Source organism: Terrapene carolina, unplaced genomic scaffold (assembly GCF_002925995.2).
Source record: "Terrapene carolina triunguis isolate 2854851 unplaced genomic scaffold, T_m_triunguis-2.0 Scaffold69, whole genome shotgun sequence".
Lineage (NCBI taxonomy): Eukaryota > Metazoa > Chordata > Testudines > Emydidae > Terrapene > Terrapene triunguis.
In genome coordinates, this window is record NW_020664420.1 from 36540806 (window position 1) to 36562471 (window position 21666).

General features: G+C 39.6%; 1 protein-coding gene across 1 annotated transcript in view; it reads left to right on the forward strand.

Annotated features, from left to right (window-relative positions):
* HOMER1 (homer scaffold protein 1) overlaps positions 1-21666 on the forward strand; it is a 130933-nt gene that overhangs the window by 19640 nt on the left and 89627 nt on the right. The window contains exon 2 of the mRNA XM_026649253.2: positions 20486-20642. Coding sequence (XP_026505038.1) covers positions 20486-20642 — 157 coding nt within the window. The remainder of the gene's footprint in view (positions 1-20485; positions 20643-21666) is intronic.

A 21666-nucleotide genomic window follows, 5' to 3' on the forward strand; every position in this document is an offset into this window, starting at 1 on the left:
GTTGCAGAACTGCTGGTCACACCAGCAGGTAAATAAACTGGCCCGGCCCGCCAGGGTGCTTACCCTGGCGAGCTGCGTGCCGAACGTTGCTGAACCCTGTTCTAGACCTTGCAGATGATGGATGTTCATCTGAACATCCCTGAAACAAAAATGGTAAAAAGGTCACTCATTCACTGAGTATTGCAATCTTTTTAAATCAGTGCATTGAGTAATGACAGATTCTTCCTAGTGCAGCTGTTTGTACCACTGTTTAAATGATATAATTATTCTAAATCCAGTTTTATAGGGACAATAAATTATAAGGACTATCTAAATTTATTTAAACCCTTATCTCTAGCAACATACCAAACAGCTTGGGAAAAAACCTCAAGTGTTAAAAATCTTAAATGCCCAATAAAACTTCACTTTTAAACAGGAAACCTTCATGTAGGATGTTTGATTGTATTGAGCAATTAAAAAAAATTTAATCCAGTAGTAACAGTAAAAATGAAATTGATATGATGATATCCTACCAATTCTGTTTTGGATGTGAACATTTTGAAATTTATAAGTATCCGCCCAAAACACAAATTTGATGATGATCTAAATTATCATTTACTAGCATTGTTAGAAAGGACAGGTAGCCTAGAAGAATGGTGCAAAAATAACTTTACTATCCTGCATCATAATCTTCAAAGTTGTTGCCTTCTGAGAAGCATTTTTCTTAATGCTGTTTCATTCTGACATCCAGGCCTTGTATCTCTTTGTTGCACTGTTTACATTTGGCACGTGTTCCTCTTGCACCCAGGGATACAGGAATTTCATGAAAGTATTCCCAAATATGGTCTTTTTTTTTTTATGACCTGCAGTCATGGCAATATTTTTCCTCCAAATCTCAGGTGTTGAAATCAGCACTAGAGGCTACACTCTGTCCCTTCTTTCCACAGTGACCTGCTTTGACACTAGTGTTGCTCCTTTCTGGTTACACAATGTGCTCCTTCTCCCTTGTTACATAACTTCCCCCCGCTCCCAGAAAAACAGAAGAACTAACAATCCAAGACTTCTGTTCATGTAACCCACATGCCTTGTACACTGCAGTATTTTATTTGTTTATGGACAGAGGGAGACAGTCGAGAAATTATTGGATTTGTGTGTATGTGTACACATGCAAGGAGACAGAGCAAGGCCATTTACCTGAAGTGGCCAGAACCATGAAGAAGCAAGGTCTGGTAGTTAGTTACTGGGCAGATCAGTGTTTTTCCCTGAGCCGGAGAATAAGTTTCCATCATGAATGGAGTCATAAATATTCAGAGTTTTTTAGAACTGAGCCAATTAGAGCTCAGGTAGGGAAAAGTTATAAATAGGAGTCTGAAATCACCCAGGTGAGCTCAGTGGATGATCCTGAGGGGATCACATGAGAGTTAGAGGCTGGGTCTCAATGCTTGTCATAACTTTGCCAGTCTCTTGCACCCAGTAGCATAGCCCTGAGATCCCCCACAGGATGAAGCCTTTAATACAGCACTTGACATCTTGTGCCATATTTATAAAGCTTGACCTCAAAAGTTAGATGTTTTTCCCCAGATTCTTTATTTACATAGAAAAGCAGCCTTTAATTCAGTTTTTGATAGAGACTCATGGATACAGCATATTTTTTTTTAAATGTCTTGAGAGATTATAATTTTAGGCCTTAACATATTTTGTATTAAATTCAGATTTCATTTTAAACAGGTTTATTTTTAAAAAGAAAAACTTATTATGATTTAAATAAAATAAAAAAACTGTTTTAAATTTTAAAATGTTCTTTTTTTGGATAAAAATACAGGTGTTTTTTTTTTTTTAAGCACCTTGATAGGAGGGAGCTTTGAATGTTGACTGTAAATGAGGTCTTCCAGCCATATGGCTGCTCTGAGAATTGTGAGGAAATATTGTTTATCTCTGTAGCTCTTGGGGCATCTCTACTTGGCTCATTCTGGAACCCTTGCTGTGCACTCAACTTCTCTTTCTCCTAACAAAGGGTAAACTAATGTTACTCCTTGTAGTTCTGTGCAGATATCATTTGGAATATTTGCTGGCTTGCCATGGGAGTGCTCTGTAGAAAGAGGGAAGTTCTGTGTAGGCGCCACTTCATCTCATCTGCAAACTTCTCCATTGTATCTTAACCCAAGTGCTGCAACAATTAATATAATAAATTACTTTAGGAAATATTTATTGGATTTTTTTAAATCTTTCCAGTGTTGTAAATTCATAGACTATATTAACTGATTTGTTGGATTCTTTTTATTCTGTTTGTTTAGGGATTAATTTTTTGGTTAGTAGATAAGAAAACTAGCTATCATTTTTTTTTAAACTTGATTGGCTGGTCTCACAGTATAAAAAAACTTCTTTCCCTTTTTAAATTTGTTAGGGCTTTTGGTGAGAACAAAGGGTATGAGGCTTTGATTCGGATGGGGTTTTGCTGCTGTTTGGTGACCAGAATATTTGCTTTTTACTTGATTAGACTGCTGGATGATATTTTTACTGATTGTAAATTTAATTGCTATAATATCACTTTAAGATCATAGCCATTTTATATTTTAATCAAAAGAATAAATTAAAATAAGTGGTAATTCAGAAGTAATAGTATACAAATAAATGGAAGATCTCCAGATCAATAAGCACTTATAAATCTTTTTAAAAATCAGCCGTTAAGATGTTCTTTATACGTTTATTAATGGTAATTCATGAAGGTATTCCAAAAAGGAGCTGCATGAAGCCAAATGCTTGTCCTTGTTCATATCCTTCTCCTTGTTGTTCACATCTTTCTCCCAGAGGTCTCATTTGGTACATGGCACAAGGAAGATGAATGTTATGATGGTTGGCCGGAAAGACAGAGTAAGGGAAACTGTTCAGTGAGATGGGCCTTCAAAGCAGCAGTCAATGAAACTGGCATATTCAGCGATTAATGTTGATCTTGCCTTTCTTTTAATAGCACTCTGGGAGAAGTGATTACGCAGAGCTGAAATGGCACAGGATATTTTGGGGCAACGGAGGGGGTGAAATCTTTTTTTAGTTTGTTGGACCATTTAAAAAACTAGAATTTGTTTTTGTTATGGGGGAGAAAGACAAACAGCATTATGTACATGTCCCACAAGAATGTCATCACATGTGGAAATATTGGTAACTGTTTTTGTCTCCATGATGATGATGTTGCAATTCTCTGTTTTCAGGAGCTTGTGCTCATATTGTATTTAGAATGCATCTTACTAAAAAGAAAATAGCGGTTTGCATTTTAACAGGTGAATATCTCTCTCTAAACACTGAGCCTCTCTGTGGGGCCAGGAATTTGGGGGCAGATGGCCCCAACAGCCTTACTACACTACTTAGACGTCAACAGCAGCATCTGCAAGTTGCACCTACGCAGCCTCATGAACAACAGCTCCATAGTCTGAGCTGTTGTGTGGAGTAAGGAGACTGACTGGCTGAGGCTCACTACAGTGAGAGGACAAGTCTTTCGGGAGGAAATGGTTATGTTACCAGAACTTTGATACAGAATGAAATTCTTGATTAGATACAATTCATAAATTCAACTCGCTTTTTATAGATGCTCTTATAACTTTTACTGCTGAAGATTGTAGAAGATTATGATTATTATTAATCAGGGCCAGATTTAAGAAGGACTCCATCCCACTCTTTCACTGCAGAAGCCTGTGCATATTTTGGAAATCAGATAATTTTCTATCCTTGCACAGGCTTTCAGAACACAGAAGACAGTCTGGGGTTTTATGAAATCTGACAGACACAGAGTGATGTTCATCCTTGATCTAACTTCATTAAAGTTACACTGGGGTGAATTTGGTCCATTGCTTATTTGTGTGGGGATGTGAAAGAAAAATTGTGCTTCCATTCATAGCAATAAAAGTATCTGAATAAAAGTAGCACAGTGCTTATAGATAATTTGAGGGGGGGAAATGTAGAAACTTAGTCATTTAAGCAGGCTAATACACTATAGAGAAATAGGTCTAAAAATTTTGTCACAAACAATAGAATGTACATTGATCCACTGAAATACCTCTTCAAGATTCACTTATTCCACAGATGTTAACCTATGTCAATCAATGCTCTCTCTGCTCACATTTTGTTTGTGAAGAGGAGAAGAGAATGAATATAAACTAATGACCTCTGGCTTCTAGGAGCAGCTTGTATTCTGTTTCTGTTTTTACACTGTAAGCTCTTCAGGGCAGGGTTTATTTTTATTTATCTTGCACAGTTCCAAATAGAATAAGAGTATTTAAATAATTATCTAATGAATGCTAAGCCCGCCAGACTATTTCTTGAGAGGCTTTGATATTATAAATCCTTATTTGGTGTGACTTAAATGAACCCAGGGTAGTCACTGTTTCTTCTTCCTTGTCCTTGTCCTTGTCCATGTATCATGCATTTAACATGTGTTGGGGTAGTATCTATGCTAAGTACATAAACACCACCCAGAATTTATTAAAATGGATATGTGAAATCAAAGCCACAGAGGCCAATAAAAAGTAGAGTATTAGACTATTCTATGTAGGCATTTATGTGGTTCTCATTGCAGTTTATGAGCACCTCACAGTCCTTAGTGGACTTTATCCTCACAATATCCATGGAAATATGCATGTATTATCCCTGATTTTACTGAGGAACTGAGACACCAGACAAATCAAGCAACAGGTCGCGGCTCACACAAGAAGTGTGGCAGAAGCAGGAATTGAACCCAGTTCTCTTGAGCGCCAGCCAAGTGCCCTCTTCACTAGATGGACTTTCCTATGCCTGAAGTATTGGGTTCGTAAAACAATCACCTCTCTCCCACCACCATTATCTGCTATCTTCCTAATCTACCCTAAAATTGCTAGAAGAGGATCCTTATACTGGCTCATGCCTCTCTTTTATAAGGCTTGGAACCTGGACATAGGTTTGTTCAGTGTTTGTAAATTTGCCAACATGTAACCTGCCAATGTTACATTTGTGAGATAACTTTGCATTGGCAGGTTTCAGAGTCAGGGGCGGCTCCAGGCACCAGCGCACCAAGCGCATGCCTGGGGCGGCAAGCCGTGGGGGGTGGCCTGCCGGTTGCCGTGAGGGCGGCAGTCAGGCTGCCTTCGGCGGCATGCCTGCAGGAGGTCCACCGGTCCCGCAGCTTCGGGTGGCAATTCGGCCGCGGGTACGCCGAAGGCGCGGGACCGGCGGACCTCCCGCAGGCATGTTGCCGAAGGCCGCCTGACAGCCGTGCTTGGGGCGGCAAAATACATAGAGCCGCCCCTGTTCAGAATGGTAGCTATGTTAGTTTGTATCAGCAAAAACAACGAGGAGTCCTAGTGGCACTTTAGAGACTAACAAATTTATTTGGGCATAAGTTTCCGTGGACTAAAACCCTGATGAAGTGGGTTTTAGCCCGCGAAAGCTTATGCCCAAATAAATTTGTTAGTCTCTAAGGTGCCACTAGGACTCCTCATTGTTTATGCATTGGCAGTGAATTTTAAAGTTGGAATATGCACGGTTGAAAAGATACTTCCTTCTATTTATTCTAAATTTTACCAGCCATTGATGTCATTCAGTGACCTCTGTCCTCTTGTATGATAAAACAGGGTAGAAGGAGTAAAACTTGTATGATGTTCTTCAAAATATTGAACACCTTTTAATGAAACTCTGTTTTTCCCAGGCTGCGTAATCATAGCTGTTGCAATTTTTTTTGTTCTTATGTAAGTAAAGATTAGAATGCTAATGCTGTCTGCTGTTTTAGCAACACCTGCTTGCAGTTTCTTTTCTAGTTATTCCTTACCTCTTTTTTAAATTATACCTTAGGGGCTTCCAGAGCATTCAGCTGACGTCATAGCACACAAGCCAAATTTCCCCCCCAAATGCACTATTTTATAGGATTAAATACTCGTAAAGATTCTATCAGTAACTAGTGGAAATGCCAAAACATTATCAAAAGGATCTAATTTAAGAAAGTTTTCTTATTCTATTTTCTGCATAGCTATTTGGTTTCCTAATGTATCACCCATGCAATACAGATACATTTTTATACACTGAAGGCATAAATTGTGTAAGTGGCCACCTACAACAGATTTCAGTGGCATCACACCTGCTTATAGCAGTGTTAAACTTGGCCCTGTGTGAACATATTAATGTAACTGTATATTACCTCTGTTTCTATTGGTATACATGTGACTCTTAAGTTAAATATATTTAGCCTCTTGGTAAAATGCTATGATTTTTTTAATTTATTTTTATCAGCATGGTGGAGAAGAGGGGACGACTCTTTATGGATAGGATTTTTAAAAATGCTCAGTGAAATGAGTCAGTTTTAAAGATGATGATTAGGCAATGCTGAGCACTTTTTAAAATCCCAGACTCTGAGTGGGTGTGGTGTAATCAAATATAGAAACCTAAAATGCATCTGTGACTAAGCATCTGAGAAAACAAAGACTTCTTGGACAACTAGATTCAGAAATTGTTTCCACAACAGTCTATATAAGGGGGAAGGACTGACTATAAAGGAACTGGAGAGAGTAGAAACCAAACACTCAGACTGGCAACTTTTGACCAAGAGGGGAAGTAGAACCAAGAGGCTTTCAACCTGATTAGAAGTATTGAATCACTATCAAATACTCAGTGAGTAAATTACTAAAGAGCCTGTCTCTGGAGGAACAGAAAGCTACAGGGGTCGTACCTTGTAAATAACCTTGTGGTATGAAGCGAGCAGCTAGAAGGAGGTGCTTCATCCATCCGAAGAAGGCAAGCAATATTATTAATGACTCCATATTAAGAAAAGTGAACAGAGAATTCAAGGAAGGGACACAAGGACAATAAAACAGCAAAAATACGAGATGTAACTGCAAGATTAGATGGGGTTATGCAGTTGTCTGGCAAGTTGACATTGGACATACACATTGAAACCAATGGCATAGCATCACATGGAACTATATGGATTATGGAAGATTAGGCCACAATACACCAAGAGAGGGGGGCTGTCTGAATAGGACGGTCTGCAGCTCATAGGTGAGTCTTCTCTGGAGCTTGGCAGAAGCAGCATGGAGGTCTTCAAATTAACAATGCAAAGGGAGGGTGTTAAGGAGACGAGTTCAGTAAAAAATCACTCAGCATGCCACAAAGAACATGAAGAGAAGAGTTTTCAGTTGCTTATAAACAAATGCTACGAGTCTGGGTAACAGGCAAGTGGAATTGGAAATTCTCATTAAGATACTTGATATAGTTGGCATTATTGAAACTACAGCCACTGGTTACAACTCCAACAATACTCTTCTTCTCTCTGGAAAAAGAAATTCTGCAGAGAAGAGCAAGCCAGTACTTCTCCACTCTGGGCTATTTAGTGTCCTGCACCCTCTGCAAAGATTGGTAGGAAAGGAACAGCTCGATGTCTCATTGAAATAGCACCTGCTCTTTCCCCCTGCATCTCTATCAATTTGAATAGTTCAGCATCCACAAGGAGACTTCTGAGACTTTCTGTCATTATAGTTTCCCTCCCTCCAGTACTGTACCTCTAATGTGCTTCTGACATTGATTCATCTGGCAATTTTAAGCTCAACGTGACCAAAGCCAAACTTTTGATTGTCTTCATTGTAGATAAGATGATGGATTTCTCCCCCCCTCCTTCCGCCCCTCCCGTCATAATCTGTGTGTCCTTTTTACTCTGCCTTCCCAATGCACACATCCAGGCACTGTCTGAGGCTTGCCACTTCTACCGCCATAATGCCAAGATTTAATCCTTTATGCTCAGACTGCCAAGACTCTATAGTAGACTCAACATGAGATGATGAGAGTCAACAAATCTCCCACTGTCTGGCTTTAATGCCAGCCATGTTGCCCCTTCCAGTCCGTTCAAAATGTTGCTCATGGGGTCATCTTCCTGGCTCATATCTCTGACTAAGCTGATAAAGGATCATAAAAAATATTTTAAAATGATGACAAATAGAAGGACAATATCTTTGTTGTTGCAGCTTCTGGGATTTTTGGATCCCCTTAGATTCCTAGTGCTACCTACTGTTTTATCCATAGGGTCTGATCCTGCAAGTGGTTTAGCATTGACTTCAGTATGAATTGAAGGCTCCCTCACAGTTTGGTCCCTGTGGCAAATAAGAGTAACCATTCCAACATTTTAAAGTTTATATTGCATACTGAATTTTCATTCATTTTGTTAACTAGGCCAGACAAGTATTGTAGTGGTTGTATTGCTGTGTTAAATGGACTTCAATTCTATTCTACATCGGTTTTTATACAGTGCTCATTGTCATATCTAAACACCTTCCTGTAGTGCATAAAGCAGCACAACTGCACATTGTCGTGAGTGTTCTCTCATCCACTCCCCAGAGGGAGAAAAATGTGTAGTGGAGTGTCTTGTTTTGGTAGTGGCTCTTTTTAATATAAATATAGCTTTGCTATATGTTCATTAGAGAAGACAATGTCAAAGAAATGCGTCTTCTACTTGGAGCAGAAAGTGGTGAGGTTTGTGATGGTCCTTGGTTCCTGGGGAAGTTCATTCTGCAGTTGTGGACCTCCCCGGATAAAGTTCTGTCTCACGCACAGACGAGCTTTACTTTTTTTGTTAAGAGTTTCATTGTGCCGGAGGACATAGCTGTCGACCATGGTCTGCATTCCAGAGCTTTAGACGATCTTCTATATATCCTGAGCCCAAGCAATGGAATGCTTTGCAGGTAAGGACTGAGACCTTGAACTTCTCTGGGAAGCCAGTAGTGGAGGACAGGTTTGATATGTTTGCGGTAGCCTCCTTTGCTGAGAAGATGTGCTGCAGAGTTAGGAAACTAACTAGTTCAGAAGTGCTGAAGCTTTATGCTGAGGCATATTACATTTCTGTAATCCAGCTGAAAGGTGATTGAAGTGTGAATAACTGAGACCAGGTCTTTGCCCACCGGAATGGGACAGAGTTTTCTAGCCAAGCAAGGGTGGTAGAATACTTGTGGACGCTGCTATGCGAGAGTTCAGTGTTAGCAAGGAATCAAAGATTACTCTGACCTAGATTACAGGAATTGACCAATTGTGGGTGTGTATCTTCAATCAACAGAGACTGCATCATAGCCTCAAGCTCTTCAAAATACTTTCCTCTTTTGCCCATCAGCATTACCTTTGTGTTGCTTGGTTCAACTTCAACCAGCTGCTCTTTATCCAAGAGCTGATCTAATTCAACATGGTGGTAGTGGTGTGGTTGTCTGTGGTGAAGGATAGGTAGAGCTGTGTAACATGGACTCGTCAGCAATATGTAGATGATATCAGACCAGTTCACCTAGTGGTTCCATGTAGTCAGACAACTTGGTTTGTAGTCCGACAACTTAGATAACTCAGTTAGCCTGCATAAATAGGAAGGAGGCTGTTGGAAATGTATTGATATAATTGTTTATACTGAATAAGTCATTAATGTAACCATAAATTCCTTTATTAAATCCAAAGGCCAAATGGTATTTATAAAGTTGCTCTAAACATGTCCAAAAGCCTAAATACTAAGCAATTACTACACCTATATAGTAACAAACATTTATAAGAAGTGATCAAATACTTACATAAGGACTAGACCCAGGGGGGCTTAAACCCATGTTGGCTGGCTCCAGCTTGGTTTGCAGGTATTAGTAATGGGATATATATATATATATATATATAAATACGCGCACACACACACCTTTTAACAATCAAGTGATGTCACTGCCAATTGCTAACTTTAGTTAAGAACCAATTTTGGATAGTGGTATGTTAGGGATTACTACTGGCTCAACACACACAAACCTCTTTTATTGTTCAAACAAGTGATGATAATCCCTTTTAACCGGGGCCTTCTTTCCAAGGACTTTTCCTCCTATCTTATCAGTTACCTTTCAGGTCCAATTTTTCCAATTAAACCATATTCTTTCAAGGCCTTCCCACAACTGCTAACAGGACCTGCACTGTACACAAATATATTTTCTTTAGCCCAGCTAATTTAACCATTAAATATATACATAATCAATCCTACAAACATTCAGCAAAAATTAGGCCCATTTCTGTTCCCTTTCAAAGTCAGAAGTTTTTTCCATGAAATTCAGATATTTTAAAGTTACTTTTCGTCTAAGGGAATTGTCAAAATGGGGAATTTTTTCAATAATTCAAATATAGACCAAGTCTGACCTATGTTTTCATGGGAGGATAGGCCTCTCAGCTGTTTTTGTATCATGCTACATATTTCTGTTTTCTTTTAAATTGCTTCCCTGTTCTTCTCAAATCCCTGTATACTTTTCAATTCAGGCATGAGCCAATAGCACAGAGCAGATGGGGAGGAAGAAAGTGGTTGAAACTGAAAGCAAATTCACGATGCAGGAGTAGGTGAAGAGCCAATAACAAACTTACAGGATGAGGAAGAAGATGGAATGGGGGTGGAGGGATAGATGGACTCTTCTTAATAATAATTTTGAATTTGTCGTTTATAAAAGAGAGGTAACGGTAAGTATCAGAGTTTCTGCTAAAGTAAAAGCTTTTCAGATAACTTATTTTAAAATAATAAATCTAAACATGCTGTTAAGCTAAACCATGACTTACAGCTGGAGCAGGAAAACACTAGAGCCAGCTAAAGCTGATTAAACCAGCAGGCCTGACAGCTGTTTAGTGCTTAAAGTACAGCACATCAGTGAAACCTCCTTTCTGTGATTACCCATCATCAAAAAGCAGCTATTGAGGCTTCTCTTATTAATGATTAACACACACATAGGAATTTATATGCCTGGTAAATGTAAATGTTTTGGTTTCTTAATTTTCATAAAACTATCCAAGATTGCCAACTTCTCCCTCATATCACTGCCCACCTCTTGTGAATATTTTCAGTTTTTCATTTTAGTTATATTCCAACTTTCTTAGTGATAAAACTTCAACTACTAGAAGACCTATGCAACTAGACGTCATATGGGAAAGTATAGTCTACATAATCTAGGAAATTAATCAAGACGACATATTGTGGCACTCCTCTCTTATAATCAAACTTTTAAATTAAAACAAAAACAAAACTTGAGTCATTGAAACCCCTATAGAATTAGAGCGCACTTTTAAAAACTGCTTATGAATGTGAAACTTCTGTCAGAAAATGAATTTTTTTCTAAATTATCTTTTCAGCTTTTATAGACACCATCTTTCTTTTAAATTACGGACTGTCAGCAAGTCTGAAGATTTGCATGCCAAACACCATTTCAGATTGAATAGCTGCTAGAATTAAAGTGTAAAACTACTTAGGACAAAACTCTGTCAGTCAATCGATGGTATAGAAAATCTTTTCAGTAAATGTTTGATTGTGATTATAGCTTCCAGATTTTTATTAAGTGACAGATTTGCAGAAATAGGATTAATATGGCTACCTAACTAAAAAAGCAGTTGTATCTTTAAGATTGTCATTAGTCATTTAAAGTTCTGACACATTACTTGGTGTATGTAGTGTAAAAAGCAAAATCTGTTAGCTTTTTCTGTAATTTAATAGACCGGATATATTAGCCTCCAATAAGCTTTCAGATAGTCTAATGAATCTTACTCCTTATGATTAATGTCTGTTATCTTTAAATACCTTCTTTTTTCTGTACAGGGAATGTCTCTGTATATTGTAGTTGCTTCCATAAAGGTTGTAAAATAACAAGACCCTAATCCTATGTAATACTGTTTTTAATAGCAATTATACTCAGCAATATCAGATGATAGGTACTAGTGCAGCATTATCTAGAAATAGAGTAAGTGCTTTCCAAAAATTCAGTGAATTGTTTTTAGAGCTGGTTGTCTATGCTTGGATTCTCAGTGACCTAGTGGCTCGAAAGAAAGTGATAGTGTTTGTGCTAGCTTTTTCAAAATGTTGTCTTTTTATATATCCATAGATAGCCGCTTTAAGTTTTGTGTGTATGTATATGTGCTGTCAGTGGCATAAGTTCTGCCAAAATGCAAGTAATAATATTTGAAGTTGAAATGCAGCCTTCCCTAATAGTAAACAATTGTTGCTATCGGATGGCTGTTCACTTGTTTATCTGACATACATTTTCACGGGGTCAGTTCAATTTATAGTGAACAGTTGTACGTGTCCCACGATGTACTACCACAACTGCATCCATTTATTTGCATCCTTGTTGGCAATTGCAGAAGACGCCAAGGATTGAAGGGGCATGGAGAGTGAATAGTCTCTTACTGCTAGAAGAGGCCCCTCCAAGTCATGATTAAGTTGCATTGATGGAGCACTGCCACTGAGTCTGCCCTTTCTACATCTATTTTGTGAGTATAGGACCTCAGTCCCCAGGGTTGTGCATTTGACACCTTTTGAGCATTGAATTCTCATAAAATTTGCCACTTGAAAAAGAATAACACATTCTCTATTCTTTGTAGTATCAAAGAAGTTCAGAGGATTTTGAGCTATTCTAAACTCAAAGAAAACAAATCTAGGATTAAAAACATCCTAATTTCAAGATGAAATTCATCTACTTAATTTAACCAAAGTTGTTTCTGATGTCCACAGTTCTGTGGGATACTAGTTTATACATATCCATGTGGCTAGCATGCCAAGAATTCATGCATTTTACAATGAATTGCATCCCATATATGCATGTTGTTCCACATTTTGGGGCTAGCAACAACCTCCAGCTAATTCCTAAAGTTCCTGGTGTAATTACTTCACTGGGAAGAAAATAATTTAACGTTTTTTTTATCTAGTTATATGCCTCAAAATTCAGGTAGCAACTGAGCTGGCATCACATAAATCTGGCATAGTTTTAGAAATCTTGAGGTTTAATAGGTATAGATCACTTTGCATGACAACCACAGCAACTTCTTCAACCAATTAAGAAACACGTGGTGTAAAATTTTTAAATGCCTCGGTGATTTAGGAGCCTGGAAGTCAATGGGTTTGTCTTCAGTACAATGTTAGCTTGAGGTATAACTTGAGTTTTGCCCCTAGCCCACCTCCCATCCAGACACAAATCTCTATTTTAAATGGTGTTTCAAGCACCAGCTAGGGAGTATGGGTTGACACTCCTGAGCTACTGAAGCTCAAGCTAGTAACGTAGTGGGGATGCAGTACCTTAGGTTAAAACTCCTCAGCTGCTAACCCAGTCTCTCTGCTAATCAGATCACTGTGTGGCTGCTTTCAGTTGAAATACGCTAACTCAAGTGTACTAACTCAAGCTAACTGTTGCGTTCAAGACAAACCCTTAGGATCCAAATGATATTTCTACGAAATGGCCTAAGAAATTACAGGATATATATGGCTTTCAACAATACCATTGTGTACTTTGTCATTATCCAATCATGTATGGTAAGCAGGATTGGACCCACTCATTATTGGATGGAAAATGTCAAAGAAAAGCCTGTGTGTAACAAAGAGTGTTGCTGTTTCAGTAGATGGCACTCTTCCCTCATATTCAGCTCAAATGAGGTCTTGACTAAAATCTCCATGCTAGTCTTCGTAAGAATAAGGTTTTCTCTCTGATGTCTTAGCCAAATTCCAGCTTAATTAATAACATTGTTCTTTCTAGTTATGCCACGTATATTTAACTACACTGATAGTTACAATTACAGCACTCGTGGATCAGTGGCAAATGACAGAGGTAAAAACTGGATTGTAGTAAAATATTTCTTGGTCTCCCAAATTTGGCTTGTCAAAACTAACTTAAAATAGTGTGAATATGAGAATTGTCACACTGATAGAAAATTGGCTGAAAGCCTGTAAACAACAATAAAAGTGGTAATTTATCAACTTGGGAGGAGGTCAGTCTAGCGGGGTATTAAGTCTGGCCTTTTAACACCTTTAATGTTCTGGAGATGGAGACAAATTGCATATTAATAAAATTTGTAGATGGTCTTAATTCTCTTTGAGGTAGGAAAGCTAAGAGTCTGTGAGTGAGTTAGGGAGACTGTTTCCCCATTGTTTTCCTATAGCGATGGACCTATTTCTAACTTTTTTGGGGTGGAGACTGTATGTGTGACAGACTCATGCACACTGGTAGAGATAATAAACAGAAAAGGGATTATAGTTTTCCAGCCTGTAAATTTGGGCTTCCTGTCTAGAAGCGTTTACCAGTTTCAGTATAGACCAAGCTTTATGTGCTTATATTAACTAGTCTATATTTTCTGGGGCAGAATTTTTGACAGGGCTTGAAATGGAACTATAGCTGAGAGGGAACCTTCATGCAAACGTTCTCAGCTACTTTGAAATTAAGAATAGATGGGACCAACCCATCTATAATTGAAGCCTGGAAACAACCAGTAGATATTCTTCCTATATATGTAGGGTGACCAGATGTCCCGTTTTTGGGGACTTTTTCTTATATAGGCACCTATTACCCCCCACCCCCATCCCATTTTTTCACAGTTGCTTTCTGGTCACCCTATATATATGTTAACATCTTGTTAAAAATCCTGGTCTATTAATGTGTAGGCACTGCAATAAGTAAAGGGCTTGTTTACACTACAGATGCTACAGTGGCACAGCTATGGCTCTGCAGCTGGTGCTGCAGTAGTGTCATAGGGCACATTTATACTACAATCTTAAGACAACCTATATTAGGTTAACTTACACCAACCGCAGTAATTACTGCAGTGGCTATTGTCTACACTACCCACCTTCTGTTGGTGGTACATGTCCTCACCAGAAGCGCTTCCACCAACTGAAGAGAGACGGTGTGGGGGGGAGGCTGAGAGCCAGGGCTCCCAGCTCTCCACCGGGAGCCCAGCTGCTGCCCGGGGCTTCTCACCTCCCAATTCCTAGCCGAGAGCCAGGGTAGGGGACAGCCACCTGGGACTTCGCACCTCTAGCAGGGAGATCCGCTCCTGAAGTCCGATCAGTTGCCATGCTCACAGCAGGGAGCCAGGGCCCAGGAGACAGCAGGCCTCCTGGTGGGGAGCCCAGGTGGCAGCCCAAGCCAAGAGCCTGGATGACAGCCAGGCTTGGAGTGGAGACCTGGCAGCAGGGTGACTGGGGAGCCAATAGCTGATGTAAGGAATGCAGTGTCTACACAGACATAAACCCTACGCCTCTCGTGGAGGTGGAGTTGTTACTGTGACGGGTTGGATTGCAGAAACCCCCTGGGAACTGCCACCCGATGTGCCAAGACTACCTCTGCTCCTGTTTTCCCTGCCAGCTCAGGACTCCAGCACCCTGTTTTGCTGAGCCAGACACTTCCGTCTGCTCCAACAAAGACCCAGGGTCTGAATTACTTGCCCCAAAGCTGCAGGTTTACCTGAAAACAGCTCACAGAAGTGTGCTTGTCTTTAGCACTCAGATGCCCAACTCCCAATGGGGTCTAAACCCAAATAAATCCGTTTTACCCTGTATAAAGCTTATGCAGGGTAAACTCATAAATTGTTCGCCCTCTATAACACTGATAGAGAGAGATGCACAGTTGTTTGCTCCCCCAGGTATTAATACATACATTGAGTTAATTAATATTTAAAAAGTGATTTTATTAAATACAGAAAGTAGGATTTAAGTGGTTCCAAGTAGTAACAGACAGAACAAAGTAAGTCATCAAGCAAAATAAAATGCGCAAATCTATGTCTAATCAAACTGAATACAGATAATTTCACCCTCAGAGATGCTTCAGTACGTTTTTCCCCAGACTGAACACCTTCCAGGCCTGGGCACAATTCTTTCCCCTGTTCCAGCTCCTGTTCCAGCTTAGGTGGTAGCTAGGGGATTCTTCATGATGGCTGTTCTCTCTCCTCTTTGTTCTGTTCCACCCCTTTATATATCTTTTGCATAAGGCGGGAATCCTTTGTCCCTCTGGGTTCCCCTCCCCCCCCCACTGGAAAAGCACCAGGTTAAAGATGGATTCCAGTTCAGGTGATATGATCACATGTCACTGCAAGACTTCATTACCCACTTGCCAGCACACACACATACAGGAAGACTCACAGGTAAAACACAGCCATCTGCAGACAATGGTCCTGGTTAATGGGAGTCATTCAGATTCCAAACCACCATTAATGGCCCACACTTTGCATAATTACAATAGGCCTTCAGAGTTGTATTTCATATTTCTAGTTTCAGATACAAGAGTGGTACATTTATACAAATAGGATGATCACACTCAGTAGATTATAAGCTTTGTAAGGATACCTGACAAGAGACCTTTTGCATGGAGCATATCCCAGTTACATTATATTCACTTATCATATTTTTATAAAACCATATAGACTGCACAACGTCACAGTTATGTTGGTGTAGCAGGGCACTTACATTGGCGGAAGCAAGGCTGTAGTGTAGACCAGCGGTTCTCAAACTGGGTCAGGACCCCAAAGTGGGTCGCAACCCTGTTTTAATGGAGTCACCAAGGCTGTAAAAGTTGCTGAGGCCTGGGGCTGAAGCCAAAGTCCAAGCCCTACTGCCCTGGGCTGAAGCCCTCAAGCTTTGGTGTCCTCCAGGGCGGGGGTCTCAGGCTTCGGTCCCCCTTCCTGGGGTCTTGTTGTAATTTTTTGTTGTCAGAAGGAGGTCGCGGTGCAATGAAGTTTGAGAAACCCTGGTGTAAACACATAGGTCGACATAACCTGCCATATGTTGACCTAACTCTGTAGTGGTAGAGCAAGCTCTAGTGTAGACACTTGCTACAGTTATGGAAGGGTTTTTTTTCTTTCGCTGTAGTAAATCCACCTCCTCATGAGGTGGTAGCTAGGAAGACGGAAGAATACGTCTGTTGACCCAGAAGTGTCTGCTCTGGAGCTTAGGTTCACTTAACACCCTGAGTAACGTAGCTAGTTTAGGTGTAGACCAGGCCTAAGTTCGTGAATTTGTAGAGACCATTGGAATATCTGGGCACTATAAAGTGAATTAAGGATAGCAGATTAGCCTAGGTGTGTCTGCCACATGCAGATGAACTTAAATTAAATTTAAACTCGGATACTGTGTCACTTCTTTAAAATTCCACTTTCCGTTGCTCATTGTCAAGATTTTTCTGGAAAAGAATTAATGTTCTTAGTAATTAGTAACTAGCTCTTGCCTTACTCCTGGTTTGTGCATTTTAATGAGTACAGAAAGCATCTTCATAATAGTGGCGGAGCAGTAAAAGAGGCAGTAGGAAGCGGAAAATAGGAAAATGATAGCTAGGGGAGGATGGGACTAACTGTTCTTACAGACCTTTTCTTTATAAAAACAGTTCTTCCTTTCTCCCTCAAAGCAATCCATGCAGACAAGCACGTAGCTTTTTAACTTTTTGTTTCAAAATTTTAGAGGTCTCAGAACTCATTCAGTTAAAATTGAAACCCATGCCGATCTATATTTAACAGTGGTGGTTACTCACGTCTGCTGCCATATGTAACAATGCAATGACTTTGGGTTATTTAGCTGTGAACTTATAGAAAATACTTAATCTATATTGCACATAAGTTGCTTTTCAGCTATATGACTACAAAAATGCTCTCTAAGAGGTTCTGATTAATGATAGTACAACAGTTTGATTATACTATATACGTAAATGCCAGAACTAACTTTGTTCAGGTTTCATGTAGTTTGTATGTGTGGGCCTACATTTAGGTAGAAGATAGGATGTTTTTCAGTCTTTCTGAAATGTTAACCGTCGATGGATCCAGTAAACCATCAGTGAATTCTGTGAGCATACATACAATATCACTGATGTGCAGAAAAGCCCTGAAATCAGCTGCTTAACACACTGAATACTGATGCCAAAACTGCATGTGTGTGTTTAAGTAGCTAAAACACATATTCGTCATCACCTCATAGGTAGAAAGTTACTGATTACTGTTTTAACCGTAGTTATTTCCAAGTTAGAAAGAAAGATAGGGCAGCGTGGCCTACACTGTTACTGGACGAAAGCTCTCAGAAGAGAGGTTTAACCAGCTTAAGCCATGACTCTTGTGTACAGTTTTTAGAGGCAAGTACTAAAACTTGTTAGCTGCTGATTGTATCTGAATGTCTTAGGGCTTGGCTACACTTGCGAGTTACAGTGCAATAAAGCAGCCCCGGGTGCCCTAGTTCACTCCCCGTCCACACTGGCAAGGCACGTAGAGCACTCTGACTCCACGGCTATAGCGCTGCTGGTACTCCACCTCGGCGAGTGGAATAACATTTGCTGCTCCCCTGCTGGAGCACCACAGTGCTAGTGTGGACGAGGTGTTGCATTACTGCGCTCTGATCAACCTCCGGAAACGTCCCATAATCCCCTTAAATCAAGTGGCCACTCTTCTCATTGTTTTGAACTTGCTGTAGGAATGCGGATATGCCTTTTTGAAAGCTCTGTTTCTGACAGCCGGCTGCTTATCTGCTCCGAGACAGATTAGTGTGGAATGCTGTGTGTGAGAGAGAGAGAGAGAGAGAGGCGGGAGGGATGGGGGGTCTGCCGCTATCTGAACTTACAAGACTGCATGCTAACATGCTCTCAGCCCCCCCCAAATCCACTCTCTCTCCCCCACATACACATAACACACTCCCTGTCACACTCCAGGCCACCCCTCCCATTCCCATTTGAAAAGCACATTGCAGTCACTTGCATGCTGGGATAGCTGCCCATAATGCACCATTCCCAATGCCGCTGCAAGTGCTGCAAATGTGGCCACGCCAATGCGCAAGCAGCTGTCAGTGTGGACAGACTGCAGCACTTTCCCTACTGCGCTTTCTGAACGCGCGTTTAACTCACAGCGCTCTACATCTGCAAGTGTAGCCATGCCCTTAGTAAATATAAATGTAAGTAGCTCCTATGTTATGTACTTTAGGCTTTAATGCTACTGTAGATGAATACAAAATACTTTATTTTACTGGAACTTTTGAAAGGCTTTAATGTTGAATGACTAATTGAGATTCTATAACATTTTCCCCTTAGAAATAACATTTCAATAGTTTCCATTTGTTTTTGGAAGCAAAGATTTATTCTAATGTAATACTGGATTTGTTGACAAATGCCCCTTGCGCATTCAATTTAGTATAACTTTTGGTATATCTAAAAATTAAGCATGCCCACAGAAAATGGGGGCATGGTTCAGGTTTTTGATTTTTCTGAGAAGGCTTGTTTTTCATTTTAGACACTGCAAGAGATTCTCATCAGCAGGATAGCTGGGCAAAATTGTTTGTCACAACTAGTTTAACCAAATAGGGCTGTACTATTTACTACTATATTTAGCTACTATTTCTTTCTTGCATGGATTAATGTGTTGTATAAATTGGGTTGGTTTTTTTTTAAGCTTCCTCTCTTCGCCCTTCTGGTGAACAGACAGCTTTACAACGTACAAGATGGAAAGAGCAGTCTTGCTTTAATTTACAGAAAGCATTAAAAACAGTGCAAAGAAACTTGATAGGCACTGCTCTGTACTTAACAGTAAATACCTACAGTTTACGTACCAGGGTACTGACTCATGATATATTGGGGAAAAAATCTTCCATTTTGATAGAATTGAATAGGAACAGTGCTCCTATTGGGTATTTGGCCTGCTGTTCTTATAGTAGTTATCAGTATACCTAAAAGTTGGATTTATGATGCCAAAGTATTTTTCCCCATCCCAAAATGGATCTTTCCCAAATAGCTGTTTATAAAGATTTGTAAAAATTTTGTTTTTATGGGTTTTTAAATTTCTGAACGCTGGAGAGAACTGGATTTGTGCCATTGCAAAATTCTATTGCATTCAGTTCAAGTGTAGATGCAGCAAATTTTGGGTCAGGTATTGAATGAGGGCCAGAAGTTTAAACATGATATGCTAGACAAGTGGAGTAAGTGAAATGATTCAGAAGGAAGGGATGATATGAGGACCAATGATGAGGAAGATGACTTTTAGCTTCTGAGTTCAGCTGCTGTATTTTGGTCAGGGAAAACAGCCTTCCAACCCCATGAATCCTGGGGAAGGGATGACCCAATACTGTGAATGCAGTGGTGTCTGTGTGGAGGACTGGCATCCTGTACTGATCTGTTTCATGTTCTCCCCAGACTTCACTTGGAACTGTGCTGCCATTGGCTAATTACATGGTTCTGTTAGAACATTCAAGTAATAAACTCCAAAGGATGAGGGTTTCACAACACATGTTCCTATCACCAATGAATGTCATCTGTAGCTTAATTAAATCAGGCAGGCCAGTTCAGTTTCAGATGACAGATCATTATTGAATAATCAGAGTATTAAAAAGTTTAAGGAAAAGAAGGATTTGAAGTCCATGCACTCTGCAATGCTCAGTATACTGAGATGTAATTACACTGGTATTAATGACTGCTAGTGTTTAAAGGGGTAGACAGATGGAGGGTGGGAGCTGAGGTGGTGGTGGATCAGTGGTGAATCTATATTTAGATATCTACTGTGTATCCTTTTTTATCTGACTCTACGGCTGGCCACTGATTTTGTTTTAAAAATCTTGCCCTCCTCTGTGTGTTAATGCACTTAAAACTGCTGTATCCCACTTCACATAACAATTTTTGTGGAGGAAAATTACTCATGCAAAGCAAAATATGTACATCCCGATAGTCAGAATTGTCAGATCACTAAGGTAAAAAACCATGCTGTGTCCAAACCAGATTCATCACTTTTACTTTCTGTCCTTCAGGGAACAACCTATCTTCAGCACCCGAGCTCATGTCTTCCAGATTGACCCAAACACTAAGAAGAACTGGGTTCCCACCAGCAAGCATGCTGTTACTGTGTCCTACTTCTATGACAGCACAAGAAATGTCTATAGGATAATCAGCTTGGATGGCTCAAAGGTAAGTCTATTTATTTTAAGATTATCAACTTTTTAACTATGTTTCAGTCTGGCATATTTCACACATTCTTAGAAATGTGTCCTATGTCACAATCTCTCCCAACAGGAAATTTATTGTTGGAGTTTTAAAATGGGAACACTTTTATTTACAATGTTTAATTGTTCATGAGAAAATGCTCTTGTCAATACATTAATATAAAAATCTATTACCAAAGTTCAAGAATTGCCTTTTAGTCACTGGGCAATCTCAAAAAGTGCATTTACTGTAAAAGATACTGGAAGTTATGTGAAGGTGATGATCATATCAGTTTTCAGCTTTGTTTTCTATGGAGTATTAATATAACTAGTTCCTTGGCATTATGAAGGACATCTGTTCAGTGATCATAATCGCTCAGTAAATCCTTGTTTGGCGTATAATCCTCCATTTTCTGTATGGGGGGAAAATGGTGACTTTTCTCCTATAATGCTTTCAAAAGTAACCTCTTGTCAAAACTCAATACATATTTTGATTAGGCATTGTAAATTGTCTAGTACCTGGATTTAGAGGACTAAGAATCAGGAATCTTGTTCTATTGTGTGATGTGATCAAGACCCTTGTCTGTCCCTCATATTACCCATCTGTAAAATACGTATTAAAATACTGACATGGAGCTGTGCGCTTTTAAATATTTGTAAAGTGCTTTGAAATCTGTGGGCTAAGGGTACTACGTAAGTGCAAAGCATAATTCAAAAATTAAAAGCTGGAATTTTTCCCGAAAGACTTAATTTACAAAGAAGTTGCAACTTCTGTGGGCTTCACTGAATTGAAAAATAGGGGTATAGCAAAAACAACCCAAGAATTCTGCGGCACAGATGACGTGTATCTTAACCAATGTTTTAAGGCCTATTCCAGTGCTAATTGCATGATGCAGTAGAGTTTGTTTTAATTCCTTAATGAATGTTCTGTATTACTTGAGGTTTACTGTGTTTTGTAAAAACTTTGTAGGGTTTGGCAGTGTGATCCAATGGATAGAGCAGTATAGTAG